The sequence below is a fragment of the Uloborus diversus genome, chromosome 7 (genome assembly GCF_026930045.1).
Source record: "Uloborus diversus isolate 005 chromosome 7, Udiv.v.3.1, whole genome shotgun sequence".
In the NCBI taxonomy this organism is placed as follows: Eukaryota; Metazoa; Arthropoda; class Arachnida; order Araneae; family Uloboridae; genus Uloborus; species Uloborus diversus.
The window spans coordinates 102,356,450-102,383,943 of NC_072737.1; the positions used below are offsets into that span (position 1 = coordinate 102,356,450).

The 27,494-nt window shown below is 31.8% G+C and overlaps 1 protein-coding gene across 1 annotated transcript in view; it reads left to right on the forward strand.

The window, feature by feature from the left end:
- Positions 1–23,758, forward strand: part of LOC129225551 (PHD finger protein 13-like) — a 36,105-nt gene extending 12,347 nt beyond the window's left edge. The window contains exons 2-5 of the mRNA XM_054859996.1: positions 4,984–5,012; positions 5,105–5,200; positions 11,302–11,434; positions 17,766–23,758. Of these exons, the coding sequence (XP_054715971.1) occupies positions 4,984–5,012; positions 5,105–5,200; positions 11,302–11,434; positions 17,766–17,989 (482 nt within the window). The 3' untranslated portion in view covers positions 17,990–23,758. The remainder of the gene's footprint in view (positions 1–4,983; positions 5,013–5,104; positions 5,201–11,301; positions 11,435–17,765) is intronic.
- Positions 23,759–27,494: the final 3,736 nt, after the last annotated feature.

The window sequence follows — 27,494 nt, forward strand, 5'->3', positions numbered from 1 at the left end:
AAATTCTTAAATCTTTGGTGATGAAAAGGGGAAACCGCAAATTTAAGTAAAGTTTAGTGAACTTAGAGGAAAGAGTTCGTTTGGGGGGGGGGGGGGGTGGTCTCTCTCCCCGAAGTATTGAAATGCTATTTTGGCTATTTTTGAGTGAGTTAAGAGTTAGGGAATTCAGGGGTCTTTCTCGAAACATTTTCGAAATTGAAGTCTTAAAACTTTGGGTTGTCTTTGGCGATGTGTGGAAGGGAGGTGCTCTCTCAATAGAAAAATAAATCTTAAACAAAAACTTACACTGCGTTTAGTAAACACAATGAAAGGGAGGCGGGGTATTCCGCACCCCCAGCCCGAAATATTTTAGTTTCTGAAATTTTAAGAGCTTTGTTTTGGGCTATCTTTGGATGACTTAAGGGGGAAGAGTGTAGGAAGTTTTTTTTCAAAAAGTTTCCAAAATTAATGTATTAGAATTTTTAGGCTATCATAAGTCATGTTTATAGGTAAGAGGGGTACTATTCCTACAAAACAATTTAGAAACTGAAGCCTTAAAAATTGAAATTTCGGACATTTGTGGTGAACTCAGCGGAAGGGGTTCGGAAGTTCTCCGAAAATTCTTTGATGCTGAAATATTTAAAGCGCCACTTTTGGCTATATTTGAGTGCCTTAAGAGAGATGTGATTAACCCTGCCTGGAGTTAGGATTCAGTTCCCCTATTTCTTTTTTTAATTAATGAATGTTGGAATGGTACCTTGTTTAAAAAATATATTTACTTCACTGACGCGATTTTTTATTGCTAATTTCACCACCTGCTATCTTGTAAAAGAATTCTTTTTTAAATGAAGACTGTGGGGGAATGGTGACAGTTCATTATCATTAGTCGGCCTTACCCTTCCCCCACCTTTCCTTCTTTTCTAGTTTGTTGGCGCTACCTTGGGTAGACTTTTGAATCAGAACTGATTTATGTTGCAAAAGTGAAAATCTTATGTCCTAAGCAATTTTATTGCTACAACAAAAATGTTTAGGATCGGCAAAAAACTAATGGTGGTGTGCTGCAAACGCTTTTACCCCTTACATTATCCAACATCGTCTAAAATTGCGTTTTTGAAACTTCAATTTCGAAATATTGCCGAAGGAGGGTTCCTGAACTCCATCCGTTCAATAGTGCATTCAAAAAGCGTATAAACGTTATGAAATTTAAATTACAATTTCGTTTTTAAATCTTCGATTTTGGGAAAGCCCATAGCGTCCCCTCCCCCCCTCTTTCTTTAATATTTTTTGAAGGTTGTCCAATATTGTGATTTTGGGACTATCAGTTTGAAATAATTGATGTAAGAGTCCCTGAACGCCTCCTTTCCCTGAACTTTACCAAAATGGCCTACCACAGCGTTTTTTGGACTTCAATTTGAAAAAATTTCTGGGAGAGAGCTGCCAGACCCCCCCCCCCCCCCTCAATATAAAACATAACTTTGACACATTTTGTTCTGTTTTTGATGTTCTATCACAAAAAACAATTTTGTTGTTTTGGACAGGACGGTAAATACCGTGGTTATTGCTGCAGTGTCCAAAACCTTGATAACTCTGATTGCAAACTTAAATGCTATGGTTAGAATAACTTAAATACTTCAAGCTCTTCTAAAACTAGAAACTTTTTTTTTTAATTAAATTGTTGGTTTACGGTTTTTATTGAATAGTAATATTTTAGTTCAATAAGAATTTGAACTTGCTTATACTTGTACCATCTCTTTAAATCTCTAAGGTCCCCAATGAGCAATGCCATGAAAAGTGAAACAAGTAGGTCAAAATTTCATATTGCAGTTATTTTGCTATAGTATACATCATTGTAAAGCTTGAAATGTGTATTTTCAGAATATAGCATTGCTTTTTTAATAAAAATTAAATAATAAATTTTTTTCCTAGTTGGAAGTATGATAGTCGGGTCTTCAAAACAATCGGAAAAAAATACCACATTTTCAAACGCTTATTTCTAATAGCAAAATAAAAATAAACAAAATTAATTGCAGTACAAATTAAACTATTAACATAATACTATGATAACATGCATTTATTTCAATTCTTAACAAAGTAAAATTAGGTAATTTAAGGTTAAAAAAAATGAAGTTCAATGTTACGTCCATAACAAAAATTTAGCAAAAGTAATCTTTGCTTCCTAAAAAATCAAAATTAAAAGAAATCCTTTTTTGTCCTTTTAGCAATTCATCAGAGTAATTGTTTACCATGGTTTAAAACATTAGAATTTCTTTAGTTTTTTTAAAAAATGGTCTTACAGACGTAACATTTTTTCTTGCGGACGTAACAAAAAGCAGTACGTTACATCCGTAATACGTGTAATATTTCCAATTAAAAAGAAAAAAGTACAGGATGGACAATGAAAACATAGGGTATGACATGTAATATGATATAACAAAACTTCTGATACTGTGGCTTTCAAAATTTTAAATATTAGTGGATATTTAATTTTATTTTTTAAAATTATTGAAATACACATCGTCACCTCAGAGCAACATTAGGACATCTAATCCTAGGAATAACACTATGATATCCTACTGTTGCTCTGAAGTGTTCCTCTCAAGGTCAGATTTTTTGTCCTCCAAATCATGCAATAAATTATATTGGTGATAATAATTCAAGATTAGCAATTAATGCTTAATAATGTGCAGAAAAATATTCTAGAGGGTTCTATAATTTCTCAAACTTTGCTTCATCAATGCACTATGACACAAAAAAATAGTGTTCTCCAAGTAGATTTTTGTGAAAATTACTTGATCATTTAATGTGATGAAATCCAAAGCATTTTTGCTTAATTTTCATTAGTAAAGTTTTTTTTTTTTTTTTTTCAAATTTATATTACATACATTAATCATAATTTTTTTCTTCAAACTTCTACCATTCTGACAGCATAGCTAAATTGATACGTACTTCTTTATTAAAAACTAGTGGTACCCGTACGGCTTTGCTCGTAATAGAAAATTAAAAGGACTTTTAGTTCGCCTGTACATTTACAAATAACGTGTGGTGAATTTTCTCGCCAGTTGGCTTGTGCCCATGTTACGGTTCCACGTTATAATTTCATAATTTACTCGTCCATCTTATGATAATTTTGTTCTTAAAATTGGAACAGAAAAAGAACCACATCAAATTTTCGAAAAATCGCTTTGAGGTGAACAGCCCCATGCTACAAACTAACTTTGCCAAATTTCATGAAAATCGGCCGAATGGTCTAGATGCTATGCGTGTCAGAGATTCTGACAAACAGAGAGACTTTCAGCTTTATTATTAGTAAATATTAACTTAGAGAGAAGAATTTGTCCTATTTAATAGTTTAAAACTAAGTTACTGAGAGTTACTTTTTATTGATATTTACTCTCCACAAAAATATTTAGATTACTGTTTCACTGATGCGTTGAATATTTTATAGTTTTAAAACTTAAATTAAAAAGCATAATTAGATTAGAGTTATAAGTACTAAATATTAAACTAGCTACATCTGATCCTCAGATAAAGCACATTTAGTTTTGAAGCAAGATTTAGATTACTTAGGCAAATGTTTGCCAAAATGCATTTTTCCGATGTCAGTTTCGACCGTTTTTTTCCACCTTTGGCAAAAACGTGCCAATTCTATTAAAAAACAGTCGAAATCAAAGGCAACTGTTAAAATTTAAAAGAAATTTGGCAGTTAATATGTTTGTTGAGAGATAGAGAAAATCATCAAAAATTCTGAAACTGTAAAAGTACTCCCTTGTAAAAGCCCCCCCCCCCCTCTCCCTCCATGTTCATGTTAAAAATTAGAAAAATTTATTTGTAACTGAATAATTCCACTTTTGTTTTCTTAATTTCCCCTTAAATAATTTTACTTTTTATGACGCACCAATTTATATTTTATATTTATTTACATGGCGGTATATGCACGGGGGCTGCTCCCTACCTCCCCAAATCTTTAAAAACTATTTAAGTGTAACTTAAAGGGTCAAAATGTGTTAATCTAGACCATTGCACTCTCTTAACAAAAATTATTAGTATACATAAGTAATGTGACCAGATTTTTTAAGCTAAAAATCAGGACACATGACGGGGGGATCGAGTAGTTTTTTTCCACAGGCTTAACATTTTACGTAACAAAAAAATGCCAAGAAATAACTCAAATGTACCAATAAAGAACAGCTCCTCCTCTTCAATCCAAATCATGGTGGAGATAGTTCAGCGTATTAAACATTAAGGAATAACATTTTACATGGCGTTCTTACGTTTACTGCCAGCAAAAAATCGAAAAAGCGTTTAAAAAAATCTAGATTGTATGTTATATTTCTTGTGTAACGGAATTTAATCAAAAAAAGCGGGATTTTTTCGACAAAGCGAGACACTTTGGCGGGACATTCCCACAGCGCGACGTCTGGTCACATTATACATAAGCTTTTATTTGCTTTGTGCAATTAGCATATCAGACATGTTACGTCCGTAACACTTTTTTGCTACGCTCATAACAAAATATATAAATTTCTATCATAAATTTTACAAACAATATCCATGAAAACTTTATGGTTTTGAAAGCTTGAAATCTCTAGAACAAATTTTCAAAGAAAATTTTAGAAATCTATGATTAATTTACAGGAATATTGGCAATTGTATGACAATGTATACATTTTGCTGTTTTCTAAGTTAAGTCCGTAACAGGCAGTTTTTAATTTTTGTTACTTTTTGTAATAAAGCTATCTGCACCCAAATTTTTGATAGTATTTTAATAACACCAAACTATAAAGCAGAAAAAAAAAATATAGTTTTTAATGAAACCAAATTGAAATAATGCGTGTTTAAAGTCTGATTGTTACGTCCGTAATGGTGGAATTGCCCCAATGCTTTGCTCAGCCATATTCTTGTTATCTTGATAAATTGTGTATGTTAACTTGAGAGCTTTTAATCTTTAATGCACCCTTTCATGCAAATCAATATTTATTTTTAATTTTTTTCCCTTTGTTTTAGGTAGGAAAACTAAAAGAGAAGATTACGAGGTAAGCTTTATTGTTTAAAGTTTAATTTGTTTCATTTTTGAAAGTTGATTGTCATTTTTTGCATCATGAATTCTTTGTGGTTATTTATGTAGGATGAGCCATCAAGAAAAGAGCAACGAACTTCAAACCAGCTGTTACTATTCTGTGACTTAATATTAAAATATGAGAAGTATAAACCACACAAAGAGGTTAGTATAGTTTTTGTTGAATACTCTAGTAGTTTTTGTTGAATAGTTGCATTCGGTTCAAATTCCCATGAAATTAGAGATGCAACTTCAATTATTAGAGTCAAGGTTTTCTAGCATTGATGTTTTTCGAGTAGAGGTGTAGACTAGTATTTTTCTGTGATAGCCATTGGCTACTAACACCAAAAACTTTGGTAGCCACGTCAAATTTTTGGTAGCCTTACACACATGCGTATCTCTCTATATTTATGTATACGTGTAAGTTAAAAAAATTTACCCTACCTAATAAAAATCAGTACCAGTCATTTTCTTTTTCTCATTGAAGAAATCAGAGTATGATTTGGATTGTAATATAATGTTGCTAATATCAATGCTAATTAAAATTTCAGTTTACAGATCCATTTAATAGCTATAAAACATGATATATATTAGTGCAGTAGACAGGTGTAAAACTACTTAGTAATCTTTTGGATAATATTCTGCAGTAATTAGTCACAGCTTGTTTGTGATAATATATACATGTGTAACACCATTGTCACATTACATATTTTATATGTGGAGAAATAATTGTACTTTATAAAAATTATTTTTGAAAAAGAAATTGGCACTCTTATGCATATTTTAAGTTAAAAAATAAGTCAAAGTGTAAAAAATTGTGTGATAAATTTACAGAATTAGTTTATGTTCTTCAAAAAGAATAAATGATTGAAAGTTCTAAAAGAGGGGACATTTCACTCAGGATATTAATATATTTTGTTAAAAGCAACAAAAATAAGCTATATTCTTTGATAGTTACTTTTGAATATTTTAAAAGCATAGATTTACTAGATTTTATACAACATTAATATTAAAAGCATCTACTGTAGTGATCAAAACATAAAAGAAAAGAATTAGTATATTTTGAACAATTTAACATAATTCTGCAAAGTTTGACGCCTAGAGCGATTGACTTTAATGGATATCTGCCACTATAAGTTTCCTTACTGAAATTCTTGTTTGGTATTTTTGGCCATTATATATGATTCTCAACCTTGCTTCAAGTATGTCTTGTTTAAAAGACATGCTCTTCATGCCTATGATATCTTTCCTGGAATTCCACACTCTGTCACCTTCAGCATTACTAGAGGTAATGCAAAGCATTATATCCAGTACTTTTTGCATTATTTTGAGATGACTCAGTTGGTCATTGCACGAGATATCCCGTATCTCATGGCGAGCAAGGTTCACACATTTAGGGGTAAACTCCCAGCTGTGCTGACGCTTTTCCCCGGCGCAGTAAGCACCAAGAACGTCCGTAACCCAGACAACTATCGACCGTCGCACCCAGCTGTGCAAGGGGGGGGGGGCTCCGAGTAGCCCCCGGACGGTGGAACCTAAGGCTTACAGCTAAGTGGTAGGGTGCGTGCGGAGAAAAGTTGGTCATTGCACACCATTTTTCACTACTGACACTGCAACATGCTATATAATATCCCTTGTTTCCAAGGTTTGAGACATTTTTGAAATAATGTCTAAAAAATCTGCAAAAGCTAATTAAAAAAAAAACAGTGGAATATTTTAAGTTATTGTAAAAATATGATGTGTGCTGTTACTTTAAGCTAAGAATAATTAAAATAAAACTTGTAAAAATAAATAATTATATGAACATAGTTTATTCATTATTAGTTATTAAAATCTAGTTTTCAATTAACAAAATAATTGAAAGGTACTTTCAAACACTGGAAGTAATTTTTTTCGAATCCCGTGTGCAATGTTGAGATGACTCCGAAAATAAATTTCTTTATTATTTATTCAAATAAAATTTAAAATAAGCTGATTTAAAGTAGCTTATGCCGAAACAACTTCCGATTGTCAAAAATATTAAAATATGTATAAGATGCAATAGGATTGAAATCTCAAGCACGTGATTCAATTTCCTGAGAAGTACAATTAAAAAGGAAGCATTTGTCCAAAAATAAATCCATTCGTTAAAATTAAACATAAAATAAGCTTATCTAAGGTAGCCTGTCATAAAATAACTTTCGATTGCCAAAAATATTGAAATATTTACAAGATGCAATAGAATTGAAATATCGAGCACAAGATGCAAATCCCTGCAAAGTACGATTTCAAAGTTTGGCTTCAAAAGCAAATTCATTTATTAAAATTAAAATATTAAACAAGCTGATCTTTAGTAGCACATGTAAAAACAACTTTCTCTTGTCAAAAATATCAAAATATGCACAAGATGCAAAAAAAATCAAAATCTCAACCATGAGGTGCAGTTCCCCACGATGTATGATTACAAAGGAAGCATTGGTCCAAAAATATATCCATTCATTAAAATCAAACATAAAAAAAGCTAATCTAAGGTGTCAAAATAACTTCCGATTATCAAAAATTATTAAAATATTTTCAAGGTGCAAAAGGATTGAAATTTCTATCACGAGATGCAATTATTCGTGCGAAATAAGATTTCAAGTTCATCATGGTTCCCTAAATAAAATCATTCATCAATCATTTGACTTTGATTGGGTTTGGGAATTGTTTCTGCTGGACTGTAGGGGTTTTTCACTTCCCCCCTGAAGGCACAGTTTCTAGCCACAAGCAGCTGGTTTTGCACATCAAACGCGAGGCGTTAGCGAATCAGCAAGGAGAGGGGAAACATTTCAACTCTTGTTGCAAGTCAAAATGTGATGTCACGCCCTAGAGAAGCATGAAAAACTGCTTCCAAAGCACAATGCAAGCAATAACAAAAACTTGGGAGAAATTTTTATTTTATTTTTTTTGTTTTGGTCACCCATTGGCGATCAGCATTGAAATTTGTTGGTCGCCATTCTAAATTTTTGGTGGCAATTTTGGCAAGTGGAGTTTGCTAATCTGCACTTCTATTTTCGAATCTTGTGTTTTAGAGTGTAAGCAACCTTTCATTTTCTGATCATTATGCATATGTTTATGGAAATACTGTCTTACTAAGGGCTAAAAATATTCACTTGCCGTATGGAAAGTCAAGGAGCATGAGTCCGAGTGCTCCAGAGTTATCGTTTTCTCTGCTGCTCCAAATTTTCACCTGCTCAAGGATTCCTGTAGTTTTTAATGATCTTTAAATTGAAGGGGGAAAAATTCAAGTCTTTAAAATCAACCTCAAAAATAAAATCCCTAGCCAATGGCTGTTCGTGATCTTGAATTTGTTAGCCACTTTTTAAAAATATCTGTAAGCATTTTATCCAAGACTTATCAGTTTATCTCTGAAAACATTAAAGCTAACTTAAGTGACAATGCTGAAAGTTAACAAGGTACAGTGCGGATAAATGGTTCCATTGCTCATTATATGCATTATTTTACCAAATGGTAAAAAGAAAATTGAAAAATAATTATTGCTTCAATCATCAATTCTTATAAAAGATAATCTGAAAAACAAAACATTTTTGTTCAAATTCATTACTGTTATGTTATTGTTTTTTTGTTTTTTTCTAATGTTCCTTTTATTATAATAAAAAAAATTGCCAATTAAAACCTGCAACTTAAAAGCATGCATAAATAGATAAAAATTACCGGAACCATAGCTCGTAGTAAAGCTTAAACACCAAAAAATAAATTTCTTTCCCAGGTTCACTTGATCCTTGAAAACTGGTTTATTTATTTTGCTAACTTGGGTCACTGGAAAAGTACTTGGTTTTTCTGATATTTTGTAGAAAAGTCCTGGAAGAATAGTCTTTGAGAAAAATGTATGCCCTTTAAGCTGCTTTAATCAAGGTTGGTAAAAAACAACAACATTTTTTTTTTGTTGAAAAAACCTAAAAGACCGTTTTTTTTAGATTCAAACCAGGTTTATTTGATTTAAACACTATTTGTAAGAAAAACAATTTTACTTTAGGTAAATCATGAAGATTTTATCATTTAATTGTTAAGAAGGAATGTTTAATATTCATATTTGTACTTAATTTCTTTGTAATTAATTGACTAATTAAGAATAAAACCTTGTAATTTCATTTCCTAATACATAGAGATTCTTATAGGGGAATATTGTTTGAAAATCTTCAGCTATTTTTAAAAACACAATACATAAATAGGCCTTGGTATAAATAATCAAAGAAATAATTTACTGTGATTGTTCAGACATTATTAATAAGAAATAACCAATAATAAATTCTTGTAAATCAATTTCCTCATAATCATAGCTATCTACAATAAACAAAAAAGTAAAATCACACATTCTTAAACACGTGGAAAATATTTTGCAGTATCTACAAATGAGTCACAAGTCTGATGTACAGTACAGAACTTAAAAAATCAAAGGATCAACACATATTTTGCTTAAAGGTTTTAAAAAAAGTTACAAATCATGCAATTTATTTGCCTAATGCGTCGGTGATAGTATTATAGAAACAGGACAAGTAGGTTTTAAGAAAATCATTATGATTTCCATTAGACATTATTTCTCCTGGTTTAATGCATTTAGGAATACAATTTTTTATCAACAAAAATAAGTAATAATAATAATAATTAAAAGACTCAGTATGAAAATACTCTTTTAACATATATTAATAATGATATAACATAAAAATTAATGTTTATTGATTCTCCCACCATTCATAAATGAGACTTTTATTATATTGAGATAAAAAAAAGTTCTTTGAAATGTGAAAAGTTGGCATTATATACATTTTTTTAAATAAGAACACTGAGTTACATGAATGTTTTCTGTTTTCATAATTTTATACATTTTCTTTTCTTGCTCTGACTACATTGTCTATTGGGGATGCAAAATATTTGCAGGTATAAGCAGTTTTATGCCTACTCTAAGTGTTCTTGCTCTTTTTTACTTATTTTTTTTTCTCTTGTCATTTAAATATTATAGCTTTAAACTTTATATACACCATGCATCGCTTCAATGGTACATAATTTCTCAATAAATCTTATATAATCAAGCAAATTAGATAGTAAATGAAGTTTGGGTTGAAAGATGCTTTTTGGTATACAACGAAACTTCAATAAGTCGAAGTTGCAGGGAATGCAAAAAAAAATTCGAGTTATCGAAAATTCAGTTTATCGAATAGGAAAACAAATTGAATATTTTTCTGTATTTTCCAAAACCTTTTCATTTATATGCATTTGAAAATATGTAAGTAAGTAAACAAATACATTTGAGTCAGAAGATTTATTCACTACTGAACGATGTTTCATTATTATCTGGTTAAGAAAAATGAATTTACTGAAGACTGGCTTTGCTTCTAAGAACCAAAATACTGTCGAGTTAGATAGATTATTAGATGCACTGTTGACACCAGGCAGTGTTTTTGAAGCAAATTTGTTGAACTTAGTAATGACTCATTCAACTTTTGTCCCATTCATTATCATTTTGCTCCATTTATTAAATATTTATTAGACATTTCATTAGTATATTGCATTTACTGTATTTTTACTTTACTTAAATTTGTATGATGAAGAAGTATAAAAATACTGTGTAAATTTTGCTGTGTACACTGATATTTTTTCAATTACAAGTAAGTGCTTTGATGAGGTAGAAGCATTTACATAGAAGTTTTGAATACTCATTTCCTAAAATTAGCCAGCTTGGTAGTAAATAGTTCTATTCTCTTCATTTAACAGGGTCATGAAATTTTTTGTGAAGTCATGAAAAAGTCATGGAAATTTTTCATCCGAATCGAGTATGAACCCTGTGCTGAATATTTGTCTAAAAATTTGGCATTGTTACTATTCGTGTTTTTCAATTTGTAATATTGGCAAAGCAACGGGCCACACAAATCGGCTTCTTGGATCGGATTTGGGCCGTTGTAGGTCAATCACCGCTGGCAAGATTTGCAATTATTGCCGGACAGTCAAATATGTGAGCTAGAGTTAACTCAAAATTGAAGAGGTAACTCGTTCAATTTTTAGTATAATAAAATTCTTTAATCAACTGGAGGAGGAATTTTCTAGTTTCATGTAACATGCTGCAACTTATCCATTGATAAATGCATGAATCATTTTATGAATAGTTTTAGTTTTTATGGTAAATTATCTGTTTAAACTGTATGACTTCATTTATTTTTAAAGATAACTTACAACTACTGTTGCATTCAATTACTCTGCTGAAATTTGAAGCTCTTTTGTATTGTTTTTAGGAGATGCATGACAGTGCATATTCCCCAAGTAGCTCAGAAAGAAGTGCTGATAGTTATTCATCTGAAAGCAACAGCAGTTTTACCAGTAACAGAATCTCGAGTGAAAATGGGAAAGGCCACAGCACTGATACAGGTATACTTTTTCTTTTTTTCTTCATATCTTTAATGTGTTTGTGTATTTGCTTTCCCCCCTTCCATTGTAAGCAGTTAATATTAAGAAAAAATCCAGTATTAAAAAAAGAAAATCCAATGACTAGCAATATAATGTCTGTAGATGAAAAGTAGCCTGAGAGAAGTTTCGTGATTTTATACTTCCCTTCATAGGTAAATGCTCCTCCAAAATAATTTTTATAAGATAGTGTAATTTCTTTAGGGTATAGGGCCTTTAATCTCACTTAATTTTGAAGTAAATGAAGATGAGACATTTTGGTTAAGAACACATACAGAATTTTATATGAACATTAGAATATTTAAAACAACTTGTTTGTGTCCACATGTCCATAACTTTTTAACCCTCCCCCCCCCCCCTCTTCCCCCATGAAAAAAAATACAGATTTCTTTTTTTTTCCCAAAAAATAATTTCATATTCGTAAGTTACATTAATTACATTTAATTTTACATACAGTACCATTGATTCGTATGAAAAAGAAAGTGTACCAGGCTATAAATACTGTGGAATACGCCTGGGATCAACCACATGTTTTAAGTGTTGTAATCAAGAAATCATGTGCTTAATTTGTTTCATATATTTTAGTATGAACTGAGCCTAAAGAAAGTATTTGGAGATGAAACAATTTTTTTTTCCCATTATTAACCTTTAAATTCTGAAAGATAGGTTTCTTATTAATTTTTAACAGGAAGTGTTAGGGAAAATGACCTAGTTGAAAATGTCGGGGAATTTTTTAAATTTGCCCCAATTCCCCCCCCCCCCCCCCATTTGTTTCCCAGGGAATTTTATGCCATGAGATCTAATCTTTGTTTTTGTCTATGTTTTCTGAAAAAATTTTGATATTTTGAGGTAAAATGACGCTGACAATAAAGAAGTGGCGATGCAAAAAAAAAATTTTCCGCAGTCGCCATTTTTGTCCCTCAATATCCCCCCCCCCCCCCCAAAAAAATAAAGAAACAAAATCCTCAGGTGAACAGGAATTCTGCACAATCTCAACAGGGGAAAAGACAATTTACTGCTTCGGAAACTCTTTTCAGCAGCATGTGAAGCGTAGTCGCCGTTTTTGGTCATTCACAAGATAGATGTAGACATGATGCTTAACAGCCCACGTTTTCAAAAACAAAGCAGAATTGGATGTTTTCTCAACTGCAAAGAAATGAAAGTACGGTAAAAAGTACTGCAATTTTTTTTTTAAATAATTTTCTTGAGAAATGTAAAATTTTGTTCTTAAAACTTAACCTTACACAAATGTGCTAAAAACTTTTCAACTGATTTGTAGTTTCATGAAGATTTTTTATTTTAAATTTGTTTTCATGCTACGAATTAAAAAAAAATTATTTCTTAATTTTCGGCTTGGCCGCCATATTTGGTCATTCCCAAGATGGAAGTACACAAAAGTACCTAGGTTTCCGAAAATGGAATTAGATGTTTATTGCAATGCAAAATATTGAAAACAATGCAAGATGTGCTTTTTTTTTTTTTTTTTGTGGATAATTCATAATTATTTTCTGGAAAAATGCTACATTTTATCTTCAAAACATTTTTTATTCTAATGAATTTAGACGCTTATGTGGTAAAAACTGACTATTTTGTCCAAATTGTACTTTTTTAAGGTTTATTAATTATAACTACTATTATGCTACAAGTAAAGAAAACTTCTTATTACTAGTCGACCCGTGCGGAACTCCGCACTGTGCTTCTAATTGTTTCATGTGGCATTTCACTCTTTAAAAATTTCAAAGAAAAAACATTATAAAGAAAAATCGAAAAGAGTTAACGAATTAAAGTTAACGCAGAAAGAAAAGAAGGCATGTAATTTGAAGACATCGGCAACAAAACCTCGTTAAATCCAACATTGTGATAATGTGATCATCGCTCACCTTTTGTTTGTACGTATGTTCTGTGCAAACATAAATATCATTAAAAATGACTGAGTGACTCATGAAAAAGCTGTAATTGTGCATGTGAAAAAACGGGTTGTGGCAAATACTGTCCTGCCTATGTGAGCATCTGACTGAAAAAAAAAAGAAACATTAAAGAGATATTTATTGGCACGGATTTGAACTGGCGCCATTCTCAATCACAGCACGACACTCCAACCAACCGAGCAGTTGTGCCTCTGTTTTTGAATCCTATTCATTGAAGCAATGTAGTTAAAAACAGCAAAAAAAGCTTTTTGCCAAAAAAAAAAATAAATAAACATGCATCTATGTTATGTTATGAGCCAGCATGATACGCTGTAAAATTATTTGTAAAACATGGAATATGATTAAGGAATGAAGAGGATCTTGCATAGCAATTGAAACAAACATTCTAGAGAAATAATAAATTCGAATGAAAATAAGTGTTTGTATTTTTGAAAATTGATACAATTTTGCATAGCAGGCTGCTTTAACCGTTACGGCTTGAATGCCAGCACATGTTTTTCTTTTAATCGAACATTTAAAATTCAAAACAAAAACCTGTTGAACTGAGTACATTTTTTTAAGTGTAATTTTTCGGACATAGACACAATGCATCCCCCCCTCCCCGGAAAGCGAATTAGTAGAAAATGATTTCTTACTTATGAAGTTGATAATAATTTTAATGTTTTACATCATATTCGTATAAATAGTAAAGGTTTACTGGGTGAAACTCGTAATTTCAATTTGGCATAGTATTTTTCCTTTATACAAAAGCTCGAATAGCACTATGAGAAAAATGTACATTTCAGCATACAAAACTGAATTTTTAAATCTAATACTTTCTATGCTTACATTATGCTTAGTGGTCTGAACAGAGTAAAAGCTTTAAAAAAAAACACCCTTCAAATGATAGTCAACTTATCTATATAATAACTGTATCCTGCATAAAGGAGTCGAAACGCCAAGTAGCATTCCCGTTGTATTTATTTTATTTCCTTACGTGTGTTATCTGTTGTATGTTATGAGCACATGTAATGGGTAATATTAATCTAAATTAGCTATAATGTCGGACAGCCCGGCCACCCCGAAGTTCAGCTAGTTTATAGCCAAACGCTCTACCGAAAAAACTTATCAATTCAACCGAACAACCAAGTCCTGTGCTTTTAATCTTTATTTAAAATAAGAACGGCAAGGAGCGTTTCCAAAAAATTGATTTTTAGACTGTAAGTCTATTTTTCACCATTAGCCAGCCCGATAAGCTTTAAAATGAGGTGTAAGTCAAGGAAATTGATCAAGAATTGAAGAAGATCTCTCTTAGGAACCAGGGTTTCTGCTACGGCAAAAAGTTTCCGAAGTTTCGCAAAATGCGAAAAATCTATTCAAATTACGAAAATAAAACAATGAGTTTTCGCTTTTTTGCTCAAATAAAAAAATACAGAAATAAAGAATTAAAAAAAAAAAAAAAAAAACTATGCATGAAGCATGATCCGAGAGATTATTAAACAAGAACAGCGATACTCAACTTAATCATATTACAATTCTTAGTTCAGAAAATGTTTCAATTGCTATTAAGTTCAACAGCCAGTACTGAGTCTTTATTTGCAATCTGACCTCCTAATAAATGAATTTTTGGGCTTCATTAAATGTCGATGTTTTAGCATTTGCTAAACTTTTTTTTTTCTAACTTAAGCCTTTTTTCTAAAGAAGTTTTAAACTCAGCTTAAACCCTGTTAGGAACAAAAAAACAGGCTGCAGAAATAATATATAAGGATAAGATAGTGAAGATAAGTTTTTAGTTTTAAAACATTATGCAATTTATTATCGCAGGCTGCTTGAACCGTTATGGCTTAGATGGCAACATGTGTTCATCATTTAACCGAACGGTTAAAATACAAAATCAGTTGAACTAAGTTCCTTTTTTAAGTGTAGCTTTTTGAATGTAGTAAAAATGTGTTAACTATTTGTTTTTTGCTGAAAGAAGAAAAAAATATTTTACCCATCAAGTTGTTAGTAATTTTAATGTTTTACTTCGTATTCTAATAAATATTGATAGTTTTAACTAAATGAAAAGCGTAATTTCAATTTGTGGTAGATTTTTTTTAATTTTTACAAAGGGTAAAAAACTTTTATTAGAAGAATTTACATTTCAGTATACAATTTATTTTTTTATTTATTTTATTTATTTTATTCTTTTTTTTTTTGCTGAGCAAAAAAAAATTTTGTTTGAAATCTTAAACCTGATACTTATATTTTCGCTTACATTATGCTTTGGCTTTCTAACTGGAGCCAAAGCTTTAAAAAAAAATCTCCGATTAAGAATCGATATAGCTACAAGTTGCATCAAGTTTTCACAACAGCAAGGAGCTCCTTTATTTTATTAGATTACTTGTATTACTTACTATTTTTATGTGTTCATGTAATGCAAGATATTTGTCTAATTTTTTGATGCAGATCGTCCGGCCTGGGTCCGAACACTCGTTCTTCTGGTTATCATTCGAATGCTCTGATGATTGAGCTATTCAGCTCCGTCGGTCACAGCGAAAGTTAAACTTATAAATTTAACCGAAAACCTCAGTCTGGTGCTTTAAAACAGGTTTTTTTGACCAAAAAAATCAATTTTTAGACCGTGGGTCTATTTTTCGTCATTAGCCTGCATGATAAGCTTTAAAATGAGATATAAATTAAAGAAATTGATCAAGAATTGAGGAAGATCTTGCCTAGGAACAAAAAACAGGCTACAGAAATAATATATAAGGATGTTAAATTTTTCACTTAGTCGCCATATTTGGTCATTTGCAAGATGGTAGTAGATGTAAAATTCCAAAAACAGAATTGGATGCTTATCTCAATGTAAAATCTGTTGAAAGTAATGTAAAATGTGTAATAAATTATGAATTTTTGAAAATTAATTAGTTTCTAGAAAAGAATAATTTAAATGTAAGGTCCCTTTTCTCTCCCTAGGGACAAGTTAAACATCTGTTAGAAGCCTTGTATTTAAGGAAACAAAATTCTTGGACAGAAATTGTGTTGTCTTTATGTTGGCCACAAAAAAAAGCATGGAAAAAAAATCCTTATTTAGTAAAAAGCTGTTAAATAAAGAACAAACTGCAAATTATTGCTCTAACTTACAACAAAAACAACATTTTTACTACTTCCAACTTTCCTACTCCAAAAATCAATTTCAGTTGTCAAGTCCCTGAGTATGTAGCTTGATTTGGCTCAGTCAAAAACTGAATAAAGTGTTTTGTATAAGCTTGTAAATTGAAACTCTTTTTGTATCTTTCTATGGCTATTCAATCCAAAGAAAATATCCATATTAGTAAGTATTTTATAAAGATAGAAGGTAAGATTTCATCTGTTTTAAATTCCAGCCAACCATCCAGTGTTTATGCAGTCTCATACTTATTTATAACGTCCCCCAAGCTGCAAAGTTGTTAATCTCGAAGAAAATATTTCTGTAACTTTTTGTGGCAACTGGCATCTGGTTATTCCTCTATCTTGACATGATCTGTATAAAAATGCTTTAAATTTTTGGATCGAAGTTGATCTAAGTATTTTACAGACCACAAATACAGGCTGATTCAAAATGAATAGGCCAAAAAGAATAGCGCAGTGTGACTGCTGTAATGAATTTATTCAGCCGGAAAAAATTTATTCTGCAAGTAGAATTATACAAGTTTTATTTGGCAGCAGGGAAAAATCATCGAATGACGAACTCGCCACTAGAGGCGCTGTTAAATAAAATGTCGTCCATGCAGGAGAAAGCATACTGCATTTTCGAATATGCCAAAACCTCCTCCCCCACATTGGAATAACAACGTACGTGAGTTCTTGAGCGAACGTTTACCTCATCGCTGGATGGACCGTACTGGGCCACAGGATTTTACATGTCTTCATTGGCCTCTGAGATCACCAGATCTAGCACCATGTGTTTTTTTTCCTCTGGGGTTTCGTTAAAGACAAGGTGTTTATGCCTCCACTTCCTCAGGACTTAGAGGAACTGAAGCATTGGATAACTGCAGTGTTGAACTCCATCACAGGGGATATGCCATCACAAGTGAGACAGGAGCGCGATTACCGTGTTGACATTTGTCGTGTCACCGGAGGGGCACATATTGAACACCTGTAGAAACTTGAATAAATAGTTTTGAGGTAAATTTGATTTTTTTTAAATATATTTATTACAACATTCACAATCATGTCTTTTTGTCCCATTCATTATGAATCACCCTGTAGAAGTTTCTAGAACAAAAATATTTGTACCAAAAAGTTGCCATTGAATTATCATGCCTAAAATATTTGCTAACTTTGTTTTAAAATGTTCAATGATTTTATACTGTTAGATATGACGAAGAACGGACCTTTAATTATATAATTAACGTTTTCTACAGATGATGATTCATGGGACTTGATCACATGCCACTGCATGAAGCCTTTTGCTGGTCGCCCCATGATAGAATGTACAATGTGTGAATCTTGGATTCACATGTCATGTGCCAAGATCAGACGGAACAATATCCCTGAAGATTTCATTTGCCAATTGTGCAGGGAAGCAAAAGGAAGTAAGCGCCGCTCTGAAAGGATACGAAGCGATGATAGACGGTTGCTGGCATGAGAATGTGTCCAGAGACTTATGTTCATAGTTGTGAATTGTTAAAACTCTTTATCCTTTTTGTATATAGTTTTTAAGTCATGTGCATATATCATTTAGTTTTTGTTTTGTGTAAATGTGCGAGAATTAAAACTGCCATGTTTCTGATGCATGTGTGAAATTTTATGTATATTTAAAAATTTAAAAACAGGTGGCTAAAGATATAAATCTTTATATAATACTTATAGTTTTCTTCTTGCAAAAAAGGATGAAAATAAATATCTTCAGAGGTATTTTTAAGGAAGAGTAGGATAGAATTTCATAATTAGCGATTCAAATTTAGAAAAATCTCTAATTTTCGTCCTGGTGTAAATCTGCAACGCAATATTGCTCTCAACTTCAACATCTCAGAAAGTTGAATGGAAGTATAAACTAATAAATATTTAACTTCTTGATTTTAAAGAAATGAATAGAATCAAAAATGGCATTCAAAATTCAAAAAATATATTCTTTGTTTTATAATGAATTGTTTAGTATATCATTACTTAAACTTTTGATTTTCCATTCAATAACTTGTAAATATTTTGAGAAAACCATTAAAACTATGATGAAACAGCATCTAATAATTTTCACGAAAGTAAGTAATTTTTGACTAATAGATTAAGAATATTAACTTTTTTAAAGAATCATTCTTTCAAATAATAAGATTTAGCTCTCTTATTTTATTTATTTCTTTTCTATGTTGATGTTGTTGCCAGTTAAAAACTAGTTTTTCACTTACTTGAAATATAACTTTGTGCTGGAAAATAGACACAAGTCAAAAAAAAAATGTACCAGTAAAACTTTTTTCCTGTTCAGCTGTTAGCACAAATTCGCAACTCCAATCAACTATAGGGGGCGCTGCAGCCACTATCTAATGGCGGATGAAAAGGGTAAAACAAACAAATGCCGTAACTTGCTTTGACGCTTTGTGAATGACAGTAATCTTTCATCGTGTTTGTGGGAAGCTTTCTTTTCTATTCTCCTGAAATTACATTACACCATAAACTGTTTGAAGCCTGTAATTTACCCCAAAGAAAGCACATGGAATGGACTGTTTTACCTTTTTCGGTAATATTTTCAATCACCTCAAGGTAGCGCATTCGAACTTTGAAGTTGCTAATAGGGAAGTGAATCTAGTTTCTGGAGATTTTTAGTTTTACCATTTGATATTTCTTCTTTGTGGCTTTCTTACTCAATTTTGTCTAGAGATACAGTGGAGGAATAAGGCAGATTCTCCTTTCTTATAGAAGTTTTTATTATCTTTCAAATTTTTAATTAATTTTTAAATCATCTAGTTAATCAAGTAAAAGCAAAAAGGAACTGATGAAATTTTTTGAAGTATTAGTTTTTATTGAATTAAATTCTTGCTTTCCTCAATGTGAGGTCTTTAAACTATTTTAATGTTCTTCATTTTACAAATTTTCGAATTCTTTTGAGAATTTTGAATAGTATCATGAAAATATGAAGAGTTTTAAATAAATATCCTTTTTAAACTTGTAAAGATAAATACCAAATTTTTGAAAGTACGCCAGCATTGCCTACATCCTTGGAAGAGAAGGGCATAGCTAATTAATTTCAATTTTTTTTGTACCCTGCAAATATTTCTTATTTCCTTGTCTTGCTGAAGGTTTGACACTTTCAATTAAAAAAAGATAACTAATTCCATAAAACAATGATGTTGACTCTGAAATTGTAGTTACTACATATTCAGAAGAAAAACTTTCAAGGGCAAATGATACGATTTCGGATGCAAAACAATAATAACATAAATGGTAATGAAGGAATAAACGCTTTTAAAAATCCAACACTTTAAAATTTTCTTAACATATTTTTATACAATCCAGTAATAGAAAAGAGAAAGAAATAGACACTTGTGTACAAATGGTCAAATACAAATAAGTGAATGGTTTCCATTAGAGATTTTTTTTTCTTCAATTTTTGCTACTTAAAAAGCATGGATTACATTGCATACTTTACATGTTAGAAATATGAAGTATCTAATTTATTAATTTATCAAGTATATTGCTCTGTCAGTTTATTGAAACCATAAATTAAGAAATACAAATTTCACAAATTGTACAAGTTTTTCTTTACTGCATGCATTCAGTTACATATATTGTGAAGTAAGAAGTTAACAAATTTATGGTGCTGAGAACTCATGAAGTTTCAATGCATTTACTTATTGTAAGATATATTATATTTTATACATGTATATTACATGTGTGAAAAGTGCTTTTTTTTAATGTTTCCACTAGTTTAATTTTGCAAGTGTAAGAGGTTTTTAATTTAAATGTTAAAGTAATGAAATGTTATCACAATTGGATTATTTTGTGGTATCAGTTCCATACTAATAAGTCTGTACTTGTGTAAATATATTGTGCACATACTAGTTAAAGCTGAAATTCTTTAATAGTATATTTGTTTCTAAAACTGTTGAAAATTTGCCTGTGAGCTTACAGTGTTTGTTACTGTAGTTAATACATCAAATTTTCTAACACTTAAATTTGAGTTTTATATGGTGTTATTAGTTAGAACTTTAATTGTGCCAGTTTATGTGTAAAGCTGTAGAGTTTTTCATATCTGTACTTTGTGATATTCAAAGTACTTTTTTACGTCATAATAATCAAATGACGCACAAACTAGTTATGCCAGTGAATTCAGCCATAAAGGAACTTATGAAGAAGTTCCTTGTTTATTTTTCTCTAATTTTTTAGAATGATTTTAGTTCCTGTCTTTAAACAACTGTTGCAATGAGAAATGGTATGTTTCAAAATAATGTTAATCCACATGGGTGTCATGATTGTTTTTAAAAAAATATGATATTTTTGTATATGTATATATGTTACTAATACTAAGTCCGAAATGTGGTAAATGTCAAGATTAGCCGGTGAATTTCAACTTTCACATATCGCACTCCGGCTAGGAAAGTGACACAACTCAGTTTTTGAAAAATGAACTAACTGTTGATTTAAAATTTAAATTTAATTTTTTTTTGGAGGGGGAGTGTCCCGAAACTTGTACAGAGTTAGCTTATTAACTGGTGCATGGTGGCATAAAAGCAATATAATCATCAGTGATAAATCGTTAAAATTTCATAATTAAAAAAAAATTGCATTATTGAGACTAAAAAAACTATTAAATATGTTAAGAGAGTAATGTAATGCTTACCTTGATTTTCTCATTTTTTTAGAAGGGGGGGGGGGTCACTTTTCTTGCCAGGTTGCGATATAAAGACATCGGTGGTAGACCAAATATTTCTGGTGAATCACTGCTGAGAGACAATATTCTCCAATTTCGATCTTTCAGGGTAACATATACAGTATGTCATGTTTAACCTGCAAGAGCACTATCTGTGCAACCGTTACTCCTACAATATTGCCCTGCTAGAAGATCACAGATAACAGTAATACATGCCTACATTTTTTTTCTTCATGAAAAAGTGTTTCAATTTTAATAGGTTAGGTGCCATATAGTAAATGGGGTGTGCTGATCACAAATCTGAGCTTAGTTTTTTTCCAGCACGTCAGGTTTTCAAGAAAAGTGTGTTTGAAATTTTTCATAGAAAATACCAAAAATACTGAGAGAATATTTATTGAAACTATATTTAAAAGAAAATTCTTACAAAATTGAGTTGTTCATAAAAAAAAACAATGCAGTTTTATCCACGTTAGAAAATTGTTGGGGTTCTTTTAAAAAATAAAATAAACATCATCGGTTTTCTCGTTTCAACTTTCATCTGAATTCTTGGTCTATCAAGCACAGATTGTGTAGCAGACGGTAAATCAGGATACTGAATTGTATTTTTCGAATTGAAACCCTTGACATCGCAGGAGCAAAAGTAACAGTCGTCTCCATGGTTTTTTGGTTCTCTATACGAGTATACCATAGAAATGAGAAAAGGTAAAGAGCCACATGTACCTTTTCTTAATTTTCTCAGTAGTTAAGCACACTTTGTGTGGAGCCCAATGTTAGTCCTGATTACCAAGCTTTATACCAAAGTAAGCGTGATAAGCTTTATTGATAAATACTGCTAAGTTTCGTTGAACTTTAATCGTTAAATCACCACACACGTAAAAAAAATGTATCAGAATTTTTTTTAACACTTTCTTGATGACATTATAACGCACTAAATACTCAGAAAACAAAATACAACTCGGTTCTACAAACAACTGACACTATTTCGTAAACAACTACTGATGCCTTCAGTTAGTTGACTTTGACAGATGCAAAAATGAAAAAGTGTTGCCACTGAAAGGAAATAAACATAACATTATTCTAAAATATTTTTAATTGGTGTATCAAGGCTTCATCAGGGGTCACTAGAGATTGAGTATACCAAAAATCAACTCTGGGGGTCTTCATAGGACTGAGATACAGAGGGGTGAAGACCCCAACTTGTTCTGTCATGTAAACTGTCCTTAGTCGCGCGTTTATTTTCTTTCGTCTTTCTTGATGATAAATATTTAGCTTTGTTGGTGGCCGACATTTAGTTTTCTTGACGGTAGGACATTTTGAAGAAATAATTTCAATATAATTCAGGAAATATCAAGAAGGTACTTTTTTACTTTAGTACAAACTGCCTCATAAGGTTTATTTAATTTTGTGAAAAATCTGGGTGTGATGGGCTCAAACCAAATTCATAGTCAAAATAGGCATGCACACATTAGCTAAGGAAACTTATCAAATTCAAAACACCAAAAAACATGTAGGCCTGTGTAATTATTGAAGCAAAAAACAGTATATATATTTATACTTTTCATTGCTATCCAAAAAAAAAAGGAAATAAAACGTACTACAAAACCTCCTACAATATGAGGAAAGAAGTCAAACTTAATTAGCTGCTATATGGCCCCTGAACACCAAGAGTGTAAAGTGCTTTAAGGCACAAAACTTTGTTTCATATCTCAGTGAATATTAGTTGTATTGATGTCAGTCTCTCCCCCCCCCCCCGAGTTTTTTTATGCTTGTGATTTCCCTAAATAAGTATAAATGAGAGGAAATAGAATTTTTCTTTTTTCTTCATTTTTTTTTTTTTTTAATTTGCAACTTTTAAGTAACTGCATGTTATATTTGCGATTTCACGTATCTAGGACTAACTGTGAAAAAAGAGGGTCTTGCAGGTTAAACAAGATACGCTGCATGTATATATATATATATACATATGAGGCAGCGAGAAGCAAAGGAATGCAAGTGGCAAAATTAAAAATTTGGAGATAGCCAGTACTAATGGTATATGAACCTCTCCACTGTCTGGGGGCAAGAGATTGTACTAGTAGCCCTGGTAGGAGCTGCTGTATAGCATGATTTAGAAAAAAAATTCAATGAAAGCCTACCTGATCTTTAAACGTGTTTTACTTGAAACTTAAAATAGTCCACTTGCATCCCTTTGCTTCTCACTGCTTCATATGCGTTATTATTCCACATTGGATTAGTGCAATGGCTATGAGGCTGATTTTGATTACTTTCAAATTTTATTCTTAACTTTTGTTGTGGGGAAGATTTATATATATTAAATTTTACAGCTTTTTAGTTAGTTGGATTAACACTTTTTTGAAAACTCTGTATATACTGTACCCAAAATCTGTATATTTTTGTCATGTTTGCAAACTGTTACAGAAAATTTGCATCATTTTGAAAATAAATTTGAATATGTATATTTCATTGCAATATTAAAAGTTGATGTAAAAGAATATTTAAAGTTGACGCTACTACTGTTTTATTTTATGTTCATTGAAAGACATTAAAGACTGAAGCCTGTGAATTTGAATCAAGAAAAATCAAATTTGATATATTACTGTGTAGGTTGTAAACATTTAAGGTCTCAGTTTGGCAACTACGTCACTCTACAACAGACCAAACCCCCCTCCCCCTTTTTTTTTGCAAGAGTGAGCCACACCAGGGGTCATTGTTGTCCTAATGAAAATCAAAGTTATCATTTAGGAACCCAGTCATTGAGTGGTAGCCCTTCCATGTCTCAGATCGTGGTTGCGCATGGTCGATTCAGCCTTTCATTTGTTCAGTGGCTCGCAAGTTGGATTTTAGGTTAATAATTTAAGCTTTCTAAATTTCCTAAAATTTATTTTATTTTTGCTGAAAAGGATAATAGAAGTACTAGTTGAGATTGATTTTAAGTGAAATTAAGTCTTGTTCACTAACTGTTTACATTTTGCAATTCCAATTGCAGAGACCAGATAAGTTCACAGCCTTCTCTACTGGGACAGCACGAAATGGACAAGATGAAAAACAAAATGTTCAACTCTAATTCAAAGGTCTCAGAAAAGTGGCATCACACATGGGTTTATAATATGACTAGCTGCGTTGCCCGGTCCACCATTAAAATAAAAATTGTGTCAAGTGACGTATATTCAACAATCAAAAAATAAAGAAAAAAACATGATTTCCCTTCCAAACAATGACGACAGATATTAAAATACTTTTAAAAAATTCAATCCAGAAAAATGGATTTAAAATGCATAACCATGGAAACACAAAATAAAATAAGTTTAAAGAATTAAAATGCGAAAGAATGGTACACAATTCGAATGGAATAGAGATTTCTTAAACTTGATTTAAAAAGGCTTGTAACTTTTTTCCTTTCGAGATGAAAGCTTATTTTTTCGACCATTGGTTGAGTTAGATCTGGAGTTGAAATGGTCGCTTTTTCCAATGGCGTCAACAGGCTCGGACTGGCCCGCCTGCCAACCTGCCCGAGGGCAGGTGCGCCCTCCTTACTATTTAAGATAAAATGCAATGCAAACGCCTTCGCTGAAAAAAAAAAAAACTTGTCTTACAAATTCAAAGCAAAATTTTTCTAATTGATTCGAAAGCTCTCATACCCTCACCTCATTTTGAAGCTTCGAAAATTTTCCTCCGAGCTTGCTTTTTTTAATGTTATCAAAAAAAGTCACCGAGACGATGAATGTGATCGTCAAAAATTTTCCGTTTTTTGAGTTTCAATTTCGAAAAATTGCCGGGAAAAGTTCCTTCTATCCCATCTCTTCCCTTCCCGTAATGTTTCCGAACATGACCAACAATAGCGTTTTTAAAACTCCTATTTCAAAAAAAGAAAAGGGAGAAACCTTCGAATCTTCAATCAAAAAGACTTTCTGGAACTTTGATTTCGAAAATGTTCTGGAAGAAAGTTTCGAATCTCATTCTTTTCCCTAACGTCATTAAAGATGAACGGCAATAGCGTTTTAGGATTAGAATTTAAAAAAAAAATCATGGAGATGAGGCCCTAGACCTTCCCCCTGTATCTTCTAACATCATCGAAGTTAGTGTATAAAACTGCATTTTTGAACTACATGAACAAGTTTATTATTGCTGGTAGAGTCGGTAGTGGTTGCTGTTTGAATACAGTTGTCAAGGCGTTTGTCAGTGAGTTTTTCTACACTTATTTTTAATGAATTTCATAGTAGAAAAATTGAATTTCATATAGAAATGTAGCAGTGCATTTTATAACATAATGACCAAGTGACATTAATGTCGCCTAGTGAAAAAAATATCACTCAGAAGATGTGAAATCAAACCACTGGTCAGCTTAAGAAATTCCGAATATACTTATTCACTATTTTTTGTAAATTGCCGTTTTTGGCACTTTATTCAAAAAACTAGTGACAGTCCCTGAAGCTCATGTCTTCGCCTAAAAGTTAACAAAGATGGGCTACAGTCAAGTTTTTACAATTTCAATTCCGAAAAATTTTAGTGGGAAGTCCGCAAAATCTCTCCTCTTCCAAGTATCAACAAAAATCATCTAAAATTGTGTTAAAACTTCTTTGTAAAAACATTTTTGGGGAGGGAGAGTTCTGAATCCCATTCCTCCTCAACGTCATCAAAGATGGTCCTTTCAGCTGCGTTTTTTGAACCTATGTTCCGAAAATTTTCTGAATTGTTCCGAAAAAGGGGATGAACTCTCAAACCGTCTAAGACTATCTAAAATTTAGTTTTTGGAGATTTAATGTCAAGAAGTTATTGTGGAAATAAGGATACTGAAAATCTTTCTTTGACATTACCGAAGATGGCAATTAATCGTGTTTCAAAAGACTTTAATTTCATCAAAACTCCAAAGAGGCTCCAGTTTTGCTAGTATTGGCCACTTTTGACGACGTTAAGGAAAGAGGTTCGAACCTGCCTCCCGAAAACATTTTCGGAATTGAAGTTTCAAAAAGGGAATTTCAGACGATCTTTGGTGATGTTAGGTGGAGTTTGGAGGGCTACTACCGAGCAATTTGAAAAATTTAAATCTTGAAGAAGTGATTGCAGACATCTCAGGTTGTGTTATTTGGGGAAGGAATGGATTCAGTAACTTTTTTCTGATAATTTTTCGAAACTTAAGTTCGAAAAAAAGCACAATTTTAGGCGACCTTCAATCATGTTAAAGGGAGGGTTTTTTCAAATCATTCCCCGAAATTACTTTGAAATCGAAGTTTTAAAACGCAATTTTAGAATGCGTCTTTCGAAGGAAAAGGAAAGAAATAGATTCGGGGACCTGATTGGATAGATCTCTATATTTTAGTTGTGTTAGATAAAAATGATGCGGCAGTCCCCCCCCCCCCCCCCCCCCCCCCCCCCGAAAGCAAACGTAAATTAGATAAGTAGTTTGACGTAAGTTAAAAATTCATCCGCCCCTCCTTGAACAATTTCTGTATCCGCCCTTCCTTACAAGAAAAAACAAGTATGTACCATTGAAGATCTTTATGACTGTTAGAAATAGTTCCCGAGATTTCAAACCAATCAAAATTAGACTTAAGTTAGATATTGGAATCAAAATGCTAGTAAAAATTCTTCATTTCTCTCACTTTTTATACTCGAAACACTTTTAACCTTCATTTAAACTCTTTCCCGGAAAAACAAATTAAAAAAAAAAATTTCTTTTTCTATTTTGCTGTTGTTTATGTTTAAGTTTCCGCTCCCCCACATAATCCATTATCCAATCGCCCCCCTAAAATGATCGTCTATATCCTCTCCGCACTCCCCCCCCCCCCCCCCCATTGTCTTGCGCCTTCAGAAAAATTGGGGTATGCGCCTTTTTGAGGACCCAGTCCGACCCTGGCCGTCAAAAAGAAAGCTGTGGGACAATTCTTTCACTTTTTATTGATTTATTGAATGAAGAAAGTAGTGCCTAAATTTCAGCTAAGCCTAAAAACGCAAATTACTCCCGCCGTAATAAAGTTGAAGCATTGAAACAAATTGCGTAGAATGCGGAAAATTCTACCCTTTCTAACGATATGTAATATTAAGAGCCACTGTCTGTAAGAATCAGGCAGTTTACGGCATTTGTGATTGTTGACATTTTAAATTTTTCTTATTTTCACATATGTTGTTCTTTATCATTAATGTAATGTTTGTGCAAAATATGAGCTTTGTCTGCATTACCGTTTTTGGGAAATTAAATTTTTTAATTTAGGGGGCGTGGCACATTTTTGCGTGTTTTTCAAATTTGCGGATTTTAAAGTTCTTGTTGCTTTAAGTGCCCCTATAATGACAT